This window comes from Lissotriton vulgaris, chromosome 5, assembly GCF_964263255.1.
Source record: "Lissotriton vulgaris chromosome 5, aLisVul1.2, whole genome shotgun sequence".
Lineage (NCBI taxonomy): Eukaryota > Metazoa > Chordata > Amphibia > Caudata > Salamandridae > Lissotriton > Lissotriton vulgaris.
Window position 1 is genome coordinate 1451755970 of NC_141693.1, and position 14553 is coordinate 1451770522.

The 14553-nt window shown below is 42.6% G+C and overlaps 1 protein-coding gene across 1 annotated transcript in view; it reads left to right on the forward strand.

The window, feature by feature from the left end:
* The window catches only part of LOC147712731 (C4b-binding protein alpha chain-like), a 366951-nt gene that overhangs the window by 78636 nt on the left and 273762 nt on the right, over window positions 1-14553 (forward strand). Inside the window, exons 2-4 of the mRNA XM_086923391.1 lie at window positions 303-497; window positions 9508-9705; window positions 10573-10690. Of these exons, the coding sequence (XP_086779517.1) occupies window positions 303-497; window positions 9508-9705; window positions 10573-10690 (511 nt within the window). The remainder of the gene's footprint in view (window positions 1-302; window positions 498-9507; window positions 9706-10572; window positions 10691-14553) is intronic.

The window sequence follows — 14553 nt, forward strand, 5'->3', positions numbered from 1 at the left end:
TCACTGTCAAAATATTGATAAAGTGAGCATGTTAAGCTAGCGGATCCTATATTAGTATATCCACACATCAGAATATTTTCCAGCCTAATCAGTATTCTTAGATGTGTTCCTGTACTTGAAATGTGGTGATAGCAATTTATAATACAATGGGACTTGAGGTTTTGCTTTTAGTTGTTAGACCTCTTTTGTGGCACCAAACAGTTCTGCTGGAATGTATAAATGTGCGTGCAACTGATTGAGGGAGTTTAGTGTATAAAGATAACCAATCGAGGACTTTCCATTTGTCTCTGTCTCTTCAACAGGCGATTGTGGTCCTCCGCCATCTGTGGATTATGCCATCCCTGAAAAGGGTGCGGATAGTGATTCCTTTGCTGTTGGCACCACAGTGAGATATACATGTGATGCTGACAGAAATTATATGAAGATAGATGATAAATCGGACACCGTTTCTTGTCTTGAAGATTCTTCATGGTCACCTGTTGAACAATTTTGCAAAAGTAAGTTTGGTGTTTACAGTTTAAGTATGCTCTACCCATCTTTTGTGCTTTTTCAAACACAGGTGACAATAGGATTTATTATCAGTGTTTGAACCCTAAGGCTTGCAGTCACACTCCACCTGGATCCCCAACTAACAGAAAACTGACTGAGCACACATTTAGCATTCCTTTTCAATGTACACACCACATAAATGTAATAAAATGCACACTAATGTGAGCTGTCACTGAACGAAGTCAAATGGTTTGATTGCCTAATGGTTAGCATTCTTTGGCGGCCTAATAGGATGCTTGCATTCACACAGTGATCCATTACTTGTTTTTTGGAATCACATTGCACGCAGGCTACTTCAGTATGTCAAGTGACCATGCTGAAGATAAGAAGCACAGGTATGAAACTGTCCGGACGGATCTCAAACCATGGCCACATCTAGATAGAGAGAAAAGAGAAGAGCAAAAATAGAGAGAGGTGTGACAGATTGAGTAGTAAACTAAGGGACAGAGAAGAGTAGTGACAGAGCGAGAGAGACAGAGTAACTAGATTAACAAAGTTGAAAGTATAAATAAAGAAGAAATGGAGAAAGAACATGGCATTTGCAATTGATTTAACAAGAAACCTAACACGCAAATGCATAGAGAAAAATGCTGTATCTTGAAATTAGAAGACGCCATGAAGCAATTGAAAGTGTTGCTTCATAGAGAGGAAGACACCAAGTTTCAAAGGGGTAGGATAAAGAGAGGCTTGAGGGCACTTGCAATGGTTAATGATGTCAACAAGGATTAGGAAAATGTTACCAGAATATGAAATCAGGGGGTAGGACGATATTAAAGAATGCCTCTTTCCTATATAAAGAACTGTCTCATTGCTAAAATGAAATATGAAATGGAAGATTCCATGACAGAAGTTTAGGAAGCGATTTCAATTGCGTGGCATGGTATCCAATGCCGGAAGACCTCACAAAACCCAATAATACTGTCCTGAAATGCTTTTAATGTATCTGAAGGAAATATACGGAGGCTACAGCTACTTTGTTGATTGTCTTTTTTTGTTAAACAGAAGCAAATTCTATGCCTCCCTGGATCTTTGAGAGAAAGTATTAACGATGAGACATCCCCTTAAAACATCAATCAGAACTGAAAATGGACTGATAATCTCAAGAAGGAGATCAAAAGATACCCTCCACTTTTCAGGCGAGGGTAGAAAAAGTAGAAACTTCCACTTATGTCAGATAAACAATCCAAATGAGAGGGCGGGCTTAATCCCTTAAGCAAAGCAGACAGTGGTGGCAGCTGCCTATTTTAAGTGGGAGAGTGGCTGGGGGCGGGGGGGGGGGGGATTAAGGGAATGAAATAAAATGAAAAGACTTACCTGCCACTCCACTCCCACTGACGGCCACCTCATTTCTACTCTCGTCCGACCCGGAAGTGGATGGGCCTCAAAGCACAGGCTCCTCAACATATTCAGACGCTTCTCTTATGCTATACCTAGGATGAGAGCAGCACCGGGATTGGTCCAAGCGGCCTTGTTTGCAGCTCATTCGGTGCCTGGGAGCCTGCGGCTTTTCTCCAACCCTTACAACACAGCTGGGTCGGAGAAACATAAGTGCATATGTCTGTTTGGTTGTCCTAAGACGGCCGGCAAAACTGGCATACGCACTTATAAGTGCACACTACTTCTTCTCACTGCCATGCCAGGCCCGGCCCGCCCTAAACACATTGCTTGGACTCCATTGCAGCTCAGCCAGTGATAAATGGCCGCATAATACCATTTTCTTATCATTTTATTTATCATCTGCTGACACTGGGGCAATGCTCCTGTGCCATTACAGAGGATCCTTGACTGAAAGCAGAGGAATAGCATTTAGTTTTGTGTTTTCAACAACATCAACTTTACTTCTGCCAGCTCCATGGCAATAACAGCACTCATATTATGCTCTTTTAAAACATCTAATTAAGCACCAGGGGGTAGTCATAAACTGTTCACATGATCAAAGGAGGGAAATAGCTGTACTACAACTGAGTAACAAAGTGTGGTAACCCAAATTTATAATATCCCATGATTAAACGTACCACTGTAGAAGGTGTATTCCTCTTGAAGAGTTTAATTACAACAGTAGAAGGTGTATTCCTCTTGAAGAGTTTAATTACAACAATTGATGAGTGCGCATAGGAGAGACAAGAGAAGAGAGTGGCAGAAATGCATCCAAAAGTAAGAGATGCCAGAGAGACTAAATGATCACTTCACTCTGACCTCTCTACCCTATCACTGGTGCAGCACTACAAACAAGACACTATTTACAAACATAATGCAATGAATTGCTAAGAAGCAAACGATTAGTCGAAATCAAAACTTAAAAAAACTAACTGCCTCATTGTTGAATTTACAAAGACAGAATCAGCAACGTTGGTTCAGAAATAGGAGACATGAACACTAAACACCCAGAGGTATGAAAGATCTGGTCAAGCAAACCAATATACACTTCATATTTCTGACGTTGCACTACCCAGTGGGCCTGTATTTTACCAGCTATTCCCAGAGCCTGAGCTCCACCGAATAAGTCCCAAAGCAACACAATCTGTCCAGGGACCTGAAAAAATCCTAAGTGCCTCTGCTAGGAAATAAGGACTGCACAAAGAGTAGCCTGCATAATCGGTCAGAGGAACTGGAAATAAAAGGCAACCAAAAAGGACCTTCCATCCACCATGGAGACTACAGATAAGACGATGAGTCCATCCTAGAAGTATTGCCAATGGTTTTAGGCCATGCTCTCCAGCATCCACTGTGCTTGGTAAAAAAGAAAGTACAAATGTGTTTTGGGGAGCAACCCAAGAGGCGTGGTGGAAGGAAGCATCAGAAAGGATGCCTGTGGAGGAAGCAAGACAAAGGAGACCGGTTAGGGTCAAGGAAACAACACTGAGGTCACAGGTGAGGGGAATAACAGAGGGCAGTGGTGAGTAAAAGAACATGGAGGGAGTTGGTGACCGGATTCAACACAGAGGCCATGGGTGTGGAAAGCAACATGGCAGGCGGGGGACAGACGCACCACAGGGTAGGGGTGGGGATAGAAAAACACGGGGCAAGAGCAACATCGAGGACGCAGGGAGAAGCACACAGGTGAGAATGGGATGTGTGGTAGAAGTTCACGAGCATAAGCACAATACAGAGGAGACAACTAAGAAGAGTATGGGCAACAGTTAGCAACAACAAGTGTGGCTGGGGGAGAGGGAACTGGAAAACACATGGATGCATACGAGACCGTATTAGATAAAGTGCCCCGAGGGTGCAATGGATGTTTGTGCCCGCTTCACACGCACCCAGGGCACTTTGGTATTTTAGAAGGGGCCACAGACGCTTGTGTGGCCCCTTCTGTAATACCGATAGCTCTGGTGCACATAAAGTGCCAGCACAATCTGCAGGGGGTGTTCAATCATTTGCATGGGGGCGTGCCACATGCATATGAGGAAATCCCTTTGCTTTGGCGCCTGAGATACTTATAACACACGCGGGTGCAGAGGCAAAGAAGCCCTCAGTGTGCCCCCTGATGACAGCCCTCTGGAGGTTGGAAGGGGGTCCCCTGGACCACCTAGACATCCCCTTGTAGCCAAGGGCAGTCACTGACTGCACCGCCTGCAATCCCCTTCAAAAGTGCAGGTGAATTGCCGCCTGCACTGTTAAAACACAGAGCGTTGGTGTTTTTCACAAGAATGCGCTGCCCACAGGGCAGCACAGGATCGCGGCTGCCATGGGGGCAACGCATTCATGGTAATAGGGTGCATTCTCACTGTTTGCCCCCGGCGCAAACAATAAAAATGCATATTTACCGTAATATGGCCCATGGAGTGCTTAACAAAATAGAAAAAAAGTTGTTTTCGAAAAGCAAGCAGTGGAAGGATTCAAGCAATGTGTCGAACTCCAAGGAGAGGGACAAACATAAGAAGAGGAAATAAAGCCCACACAAGCTAACTTCAGAAGAAGCCAGCAGCAGGGTTCAGGGTAGGTCCAGTTGGAGCTGGTCAAATAGGTAGTTGCAGAAAAGGCCTCTTTTACCTTATTGTGTCCCTGTAGCTTGAACAGGAGGTCAGCCTAATGATGCTTGGAGTCGACTTCTTTGTCATGGGCACAAGAAGGAGAGCTGTTCTGGTCTACGAGGTTCTTCTCAGGTCACAGACAGCAGGTCCAGTCCTTTTCTGTTCTTCCATAGATCGAGAAAGAGTTCTGATGAGGCTACTGAGGATACCACATTTATGCTTGACACCAGCCTGTGGGTTGGGAAACTCCAAGTCACTCTCTAACCAATGGGGTAAACTTTTCCTGGGCTAACCTTACCCACTTAAGCAGCATTTTGTTGTTTGTCCTACTACAATCAGTTAGTATCCCTCTCATCAAAACCAAGTGGCATAACTTTTCTAACCCTGTGAAGAGTTCCTGTGCCCACCTCAGAGGTGTGGCCATGGAAATAAACAGCTTCTCTTCTATGGGTATTCCAAATTATTAATGTGGGCGCTTGTCTGGCGCACAAGGCTGTCCACCTGAGCTCACCTACATACCTTGCTCAGAAGCTGACGATTTCAGGAGGCTCCAGAAACACTAGAGGTACAAATAATCTTTTGCTAAAGCCTAAAAGATTCCGCAAGGAAAAAACCTATAAACGCTCCTTCTCAGGAATGGCTCCCAGGATTTGGAACTCGCTCCCCCCTGAAACCAGGCTCATCACCTCTACTATACTTTTCAAGAAAGAAGTAAAAGCGATCCTCATGGCTAAATACACTTGAACGACTACTGGAGATAAACTACAAAGACTTGATACTCATCTGTACTACTTGTTGAACACTTTGTATTGTTATTTCGACTCTGAAATTGACCTATTGATTGTTTTATGTTATCACCTCAATGTACCTTTAACATGATTGATGTATCTGCGTATACATGCTCCCCCCCCTCTGTAAAGCGCTCTGATATCTGCGAAGATCTTGTTCGCGCTATATAAAACTTTCAAAATAAATAAAAATAAATAAGCTACTCTCCCTCTGAGATTGGTGCCTGCCTGGCGGGTGGAGGGAGGGTGTGCAAGGAAAAGGTTAGGTCCAGGAGTAGACTATATCTACCTGTGGCAGGGTAGGCATCTTTGAACTTAATCAAGTTCCTGATCGCATCCCACATACAATCCTATCAAGTACAATAGCAACAGCTACCCACACACAAGGCCTTTTGTCCCTGCTCTGGGAGCAAGTTCACACCTTATTAGGAGGGCTATTCAGCTGCCATGTGAAAGTAGGAGCTCATACAAATGGGCATTTAGAGGCTTTAGACAGGCAAAGGGTGACTTTCTAAAATACTTCTTCTAAAACATGTATTACAATTCCAACTTCACCTGGGAATTGGGCTTGTAAAACATTTCTTAAGAAGTCCAAGAATTAATTTTAAAGCTACTTCCGAATCTGAGATAACACAATTAAGGTTACGGGTGTAGGGCTATGCCCCAGGATGGAGGGTGTCCGACACCAGCATTATTATATATGCAGACAACGCCACCCTCAAGGGTTGCACTCCTGTTACCCTGCTGAAGCTACTGGATGCCAATTGCTCCTTAATGGAGGGCGGGGCCTGAGGATTAATACATCAAAGTCCTTTGTAATGTCCTGTGGATATAAACTAAAATCATTCTTCAAGCGACAAGCCATTAAAACACATGGGCAATTTCAGTAATCTTGCGGTAACCTTTAATTGTAGAGGGTCGTGGCTTCCTCGCGTGGAAGTTAAAAACAATCAACTAGCAAGTATTAATGTTTTTTCTCCTTTGCAGCCAAATTGGGTAAAAGACCGATTACACACATGTTGACCATCTATCGGGCAAAATGTACTAGCATGGCATCCAATTGGGCAGTGGTAAGGGGTATATAAGTGGCCCGTCCCTACAGGTAACGGAAAATGAATGTATCCACCGCCTACTGGCCCGTGTACCTCTACGTTTATTTGTCATAGGGAGTTACATTGAGGACATTCTGAGGACACACCCAATATTGTTGTGGAGCAGGGTTTGGACCAATGAGACTCTATCACTGGACAGAATGATAATCGAGGATTGTTTGTCTCTGACCCGAGGATTAGACATTCCCTGGTTGAGGGAAAATAGGCATATGGCCGAGGCATTGGGCCGGTGGGATTTGTTTGAAGATCCATCTACAGCCTTAATTTCGGTGAGTAAAAAGATGCTTAGGACTATGTGCTACGCCGATTTGGAAGACATGAAGTGGGTAAAAGGAATGGAGTCCCCTTCTGTTTATTCATATATGCAGCTTAATCCACATAGGTGCATTAACCCATTTTTGTTACATGATGCACACCACTATCAGCACTTTATCCTACTCAGGTTTCATCTTAGCCCATATCCTAGGCTAGCCACTTTTCCTCGAAGTAATGACTGGACACATGATCGTTTACCCTGTCTGTGTGACCAGAAGTCAGCACAGAGCACTTTACGTATAATGTTGTTTTTGCACTTTTTTTATTCCAACTGCAGATCCTGTACTATAAAACCCCTATAGATTAAAAATTCCCTTCATCATTGCAAGAAGCATTGCAATTTCTGCAAACCATGGCCTCAGAGGAAATTGTGTTGACTGTGTATACTTTTTTAGGTTGGTGATTAATGCAAGGAAATTGTTTGAGTAGGCTTTAATATTGTTTTTTATATACCTTCATTGAAGCACTGCATCTTTTGTAATCTTTGTCCCTAGAAACTGTGCTGTCTATGTATATATTTTTTCAAGGCTTGATCCAAATGCTGGAAAATTGTCTATGTAGGCTCCCAAGTAAACTTTATTGTAGTCTGTGCATTTTGAGATCTCTATTCCCAAGAACTTTTAAATGTATTGAAGGGGGATAATACTTCATATTTTTTTAAGTTATCAATATGAAATCTTTTAGCATGTTTTGTTAACTTTTGTCTTATATTATTTGTTTGTATTTTACTTATATAGTCTAGTCCATATTTTTATGACCAAATAAAGTTATTCTCTTGACTGACTTGACTTGAGATAACACAATCAAATTTAACATTGTATCCTAATGCTTTCCTAGGGAACAGCCAAACGTTCTACAGTGAAAATAGCTTTTGGGGCCTTCGTACTTTAGGGGCATACTTTACATCAAAGTGTTACATGGCCTACCTTTGAATACCATGCCTTATGGGCAGTAAGGCCTACTTAAGGGTGCCATGCCAATATTTAAAAGGAAGGTTTAGGCCTATCAAAGGGGTTATTTTGACAGGTCGCATTTGCAGTTTAAAACTGAATAGCCAGGCTCCAGAGGGTAGGCTTCCAGTCATGTTTACACTGTAACCATGGTGGGCAGCACAATGGGTGCTGACGTCCTTTTGGGACATTTAATTTGCAGTCCCTGGGTACACTTTTGTACCATATACCAGGGTCTTTTAGATAGAAAAAATGGCAACTAGGGATATGTCAAATTCATCATGTTGAATGGGGTAGCACAGACACTGTTCCTGCTTACCAAACTACTTTTGTATTTTGCTACAGTCTGCTCCTGGGGAGAACGTTTGTGTAGAAACTTTTATGTTCTTGCAGAACCATTGCTTTTTATTGGGTGCCTCTTCCAGAAAAATCCTCACCTTCAGAAACTCCTTCCAGGCATTTGACTGATTGGGAAAACTTTTTTTCCATTAATGACTCCCCATTACCACTAGGTGGTGTTTTATGGCTCCAGCCATGTCTCAGTTTTTGGACTTCATATCACTGAAGTGAGAACAGCGCTGACTACCCAATGAGAAGGCACTGCTCCTACCTCACTCTTTACTTCCACAACAAGATCTCTTACAACTTTGCGCTGCAACTAAACCCCTCCACCATCAGCCCCATGGAAACCACAACCACCTTGTGCTCCATCCACTTGGGAGCTTCCTCGGACCCTTGCCAGCACTTTTCCTTCTCCAAAGAACTTAAGCCCATTTTCATCACCCTCACTCAGATTGTCAACAACTTTCTGATCACAGCTACATTCTCAGAAGCCTGGAAACATGACACAATTTTGCCACTACTGACAAAACCTATTGAAGATCCAACGACACCAGCAAACTCCAGATCCATCTCCCTGCTACCCTATAAAGTGAACGTCCTGGAGAAACTCATCAATAAGAGACCAGCAGACCCCCTCAACAACAACCACCTCCTGAACCCATCCCAAATCCCAGCACTGAGGATGCCCTCATCGACGCCACAGATGATATCCTTTTCATCATGCATCAAGGAGACACAAAAGCCCTCCTCCTCCTCAACTTGCCTGAAGCTTTCGACACAGTCTCCCACCCAGTAACTCAGCGATACAGGAATCTCTGGAACAGCTATTCACTAGATCAGTTTCTTCCACACAGGCTGAACTCAGAAAGTCAACCTAGTCCCCCACACCTCTGAACCTTCAAATTTGATCTGCAGTATCGTCCAAGGATCATCTCTCAGCCCAACGCTTTTGCTGTCTAGATGGCATCTTCTGAACCCATGGTCTCAACATTATCTCATATGCTGACGACCCACAGTTCATCTTCTCTCTGTCCAAGGACACCTGATGCGAGGCACCCAAGTGAAGTTTATTGACTGCATGTCAGTAGCTGCCCTATGGATGAGATCTAGCCGTATGAAGGCCAACTCAGGTAAGACAGAGGAAGAGACACTACACTCTGTTCCTCCGCCTGGTGACTATCCAAAAAGAGATGAACCCCCCATCGAGTCACGCCAGGACTAAATTAGTGCCTGCGGCTTAGCTGGTATGACATCTTAATACCCCTGTAAATCCCAACATACATTGCAAAGCTGTTTGTAGTGCTTTAGAAAACCATTAAATCAATAAACAATCAAGCATTTTCTAGTGAAGTAGGTTAATGCCAAGAAAAGGTGTGGTGTATGGAAGAGATGTAGTAGAGTGGAAGAAGTGAGCAGTAATAAAGGAGCTGTGCTGTAGTTGATGTATCTGTCTAAAATATTTTGTTTCCTTTTGTAGTACAAGGCTGTGGGACACCAACCAGATTTGAGTATGGTGAACTACTGGAGCAATATCTCACCGCAGAAATCTTTCCAGTTAACAGCATCGTGATGTACAAATGTCGCCCTGGTTATGTGCTGAAATATAGGAACATTAAGCCCACCTTACAATGCCTTCGATCCTTACAGTGGTCTAAAAGACCTGAGTTTTGTACTCGTGAGTATTTTGTTGCTTCATTTACATCTTTTGTTCGGCAGGATCTCTTTTTTAATTAACTCATCGATTAAGTATCTGATACTAATAGAGAGCATGTTATGTCCATACACAACCATACTTACTTTCATACTTTCATTTCATGAAAGAGGGGTATCTGTGATGGAGGCATAGCCTTCCTGTGGGGTAATCTTCAATTCTACTTAATATTTTAGCTTCTCATATGCGCAGACTAGGCTTGGTCAGTTGCAGCCTGGCCTAGAACGATACCTCAGACTTTCAGCTATTTCTGAGAGACTGATTAGGCTGTGGGCAAGACAGACCAATATTTAGGTTTCCTGACCTATACCTCAAGCTGTCACTGCTCGGGTGGCCTTCTTTGATCTTAGGTGTTCTAGGACACTTTGAGGTACCTCTCAATACATGTCAGCTTCTATACCTTTACTATATTCACTCTATGAACAGCCAGATTTACGTAAGCAAGCTTTGACTGTCCTGATCAAACTCTAGCTATCAAAAGATGCAACAAGAGACCATGAATACGAGGGATAAAAGTTCTTAAACAGTACCAACCGTATCAGGGGAAAATTTGCATGCTAGCCAAATATAGGTACTGTTGAAATCCAAGTTTTGTTATAACTTGTTAAAAATGCTTGCTGTTGTACTGGCTTGTCCCACAGCCACATGCACATACCCCCGCTTTCACTTTCTCCTATAACATCATATGCAGGATACGCAAGCCAACCAGACAAATAACACACATCACATTGTGGTTCTGCTCTATACTTCTGTAAGCTATTGTGGTGCTGGAGGCTACATACCGCAATGCCACAGTTTTCTTCTCACCTAACTCTTTATGTTTACTTCCAGGGAGAGATTGTGGAAATCCAGGGGAACCAGAAAATGGGGTAGTTAATGTGCCTGTTGGAGAGCAGGGTGATCTGGATACCAAATTTGGTTCAAAAGTGAGCTTCAGTTGTAATAAAGGGTGAGTAGTAAATTCATTTAACACTGTTGCTTTTGGGCTTTGTTGCTGCTGTTGAGCTGCTGCAGCAGCTTGGGCATCTACAAATAGGAGATAATTTATTTCCAGTATAAGAAGTTGTGCACTATATAGCAATGGTTTCATGCCAGCTATGGGAACCATTCATGTCTGGTCCTGCATAATTTCTGCCAAATGCTACATTTCCATTCTTCATTTCACTAACGTGTTATTTTCCACTACCTCAACAATTTCTAGCTTATTCTCTTCCATTACCATCCTGTCCATCTTCATCATAAATGCGTCCAATTTCTTTCCCCCAAATTAAATGCAATTTCCTCCTGCCAGTACTGGTCTAGATGCATAACCTGCACCATTCCCAAGTTTTCTCTTTCCCACAATGTGCTGGTGCTTTTAATCATCAAACATTTGTAAGGTGAACTTCTTGAACACCCAATGTTTTATGCATAGCTCAGAACTTTGATGACATATCTGCAAATAACAAAAGATACAGCTGTGTCACAATATAAGTGTGTTTTCGTAATATCCCTTGCATAGCATACTGATACTCTCTGCTCTTGAGGAAATCTCACTTCTGGGAATAATTAGCTACGATTTAATTTTCTTTTTTGTGTATAACCATCCATTTTAAGGGAAAAGCCCCATTAAATGTTAATGGTACCCACATACTGCTCCGAGCTCTTTCCCTCATCTTAAAACTAATGACTAACAAAAGCCCTTCCTCTCCTCCTTCTCCAACATACATACGAGCTTCTGTACTTCAAACTCTTCTTCATTCTGTTATGCTTCCATTGGGCAACCAAGCAGGGGAACGGAGAGTTTTATGGCGCCATCTCAAGAGAGATGTGAGTGGGGTCTCAGGACAGTTTAATTAATTTATTTTATGTAGTAGATTGCAAAGTGCTTCTAACCACCCATTATTGGCTGCCGATGGATTGAAATGAGGGAATAAATGGAAGCTGGCAAGGGGAAGGATTGTGCTATGCAATACCTGGTGATGTATAGTAAGTTGTACATCAAATAAGGATAGGGTATACTGCGGATTACTGACACACATATGGGCCTGAAGATGACAAAACCTTAACTGAGACCAAGTTCAGAGAACCTGAAATATTGCATGCCCGTTTTAGGCATCTGAGCAGCTTGGACTGAAATGAGGTGAGTTAACCAAATTGTTAAGAAGTAAACCACAATGTGTGAAGAAAGTGAAGGCGTTTAATCAGAACGATTCTTCAGCACCAGCTCCAAGTCTCTTAATGAACATTCTAAGGTGAGCTCTCACCCAACATTCTAAAGGTGGAATGTACCAAAGGGGTAAGGGAAAGGGGTGGGGAGGAGGTATGTGCAGAGGAATACTTTAAGTTACAACACATCTCCCTTTGAATAAGGGAATATACAGCAAAACAAGATGGAACAGACAGGTAACTTATGATGCAGGGAATGTCCATGCTATATATATATATATACATATACATATATATATATATATATATATATATATATATATATATATATATATATATATATATATTACCTACTGGCGGTCGCCAGTAGGTATATATAGTTAGGATTTTTTCCCTATGGGATTTCTGAAAATTCTATGTCTAATAACTTTGGCGTTTGTGGACGGAATCGGCTGAAATTTTCAGGAAAATGGCACATTTTGTTTCTGAGCAGCTCCTGGAAATTTGGGGGGGGGTTCGTCAAGGGGGGGCCGAGAAAAAAGGGGGGTCCCAAAACGCGTTTTTCCACTGTTAATTTCCATAGGGCGGTTGGACTCACTTTTAGCCCGAACGGCTGAATGGATTTCCACGAAACTTGGCAAAATTGTAGGGACTGTTAGCCCGATGTGCCTTTGCTAGGTCTCAATATATGTGCTTTAGTGGATTTTGAGAAATTAACGTTTAAATCAAGATATATATCTGTAACAGCGCTCCGGGCAGCGATCCGGTTAGCGAACTTTTCGCGTATCGGAACTTTGCGAAGCGAAGCTGATTGGCTCTCCGGTGTCTGTCAACATTCTAAACAGTCCGGAGCGGCCGCCATCTTGTCTCTCGGTAGGATCGAGAGACAAGAGGAGACCAAAACAAAGGAGGAAATGAAGGAAAGGGGGCAAGGTAGACCCCTTCTGACCCCCTAGGATTGATGAGGGGGATATTACAGAGCCACGCGGGCCCCCCAAAAAAAAAAAAAAAAATCCGAATTTTTTCGCCGTAGAGATGCGTCTTGGTAAGCGAACCGGGCAGCTAACCGGGAAGCTAACCGGCAGTGTAACGGGAGTCTGAGGAGTAGCTGATTGGCTGTCAACATTGTAAACAGTCCGGAGCGGCCGCCATCTTTTCTCTCGGTAGGATCGAGAGACAAGAGGAGACCAAAACAAAGGGGGAAATGAAGGAAAGAGGGCAAGGTAGACCCCTTCTGACCCCATAGGATTGATGAGGGGGATATTATAAAGCCACGCGGGGCCAAAAAAAAATTTAAAAAAAATCCGATTTTTTCGCCGTAGAGACGCGTCTTGGTACGCGAACCGGGCAGCTAACCGGACAGCTAACCGGGAAGCTAACCGGCAGTGTAACGGGAGTCTGAGGAGTAGCTGATTGGCTGTCAACATTGTAAACAGTCCGGAGCGGCCGCCATCTTGTCTCTCGGTAGGATCGAGAGACAAGAGGTGGAAAAAAAAGGTGTAAATGAATGAAAGGGGTAAGGCAGACCCCTCCTGAACCCCTAGGATTGATGAGGGGGCTATTAAAGTTCCCTGCGGGGCAAAAGAAAAAAAAAATTGCGAATTTTCGCGGTAAAAGTGCTTCCTGGTACGTTAACCGGGCAGCTAACCGGCAGCGTAACGGGAGTCCGACATATTGTGTTTTTTGAACGTTTGTGATATGTGCACGTGTGGATTTTGTCTAATTAAGGTTAAAAAAAAATATATATATCTTTAAGCGTGTTCTGGCGCGCTTACGTTTTGGGTTTGGTTTGCGCTGCAGAGACGATACGTCACGGTTATGCGATGCATCATGAGGCGTCTCACGGGCTACGTGATACGTCACTTAATAAAGAATATATTTTACAGCTATAGATATTAGCTTTTAAAAAACCAATGAAATTCACAGAAAAAACCATAGGTTATAGACCATATATAGTTAGGAATTTGCATTTACAAAACCTGGAAAATTCACTGAAAAAACCATAGGTTATAGACCATATATAGTTAGGGATTAGCATTTAAAAAACCTTATTTTATTTGCACAAAACCATTGAAATTCCATATATAGTTAGTTGCACTAACTATATATCGCGGACCCGCAATCCACTGCTAATGATGTCACATATTACATCATTCATGACATGGTCAGTGACATCACTGATGACATCACTGATGACATCTCAAATGACATCACTGATGACATCACTGATGACATCTCAAATGACATCACTGATGACATCACTGACATCTCATTTGACATTACTGATTACATCACTGATGATATCATTTATGTGATAATACATCTTCAGACTCTAATATAACCTTAGGTACACTCAGTGTAAACAGGCACTCACAGACTGTCACACATCCATGGAGTTACTCACACACCTAGTCAGTCATGCAAAGAATCAATCACATCTCCATTTCCTCAACTATACAGTTATACACACCTTACTTATTCAAACATATAGTAAAACATATTTACTCTCTTATACAATCCTTGATACAAGTTCACAATGATTCATACAGCCACTCACACATTCACTGGCTCTTATGTTCAGTTATTTATATATGTCAACTCTCACATGGAGTGTGTTTTACATGTGTACTTACTTTGACATGTAGCACTGAGATATCCATTCAC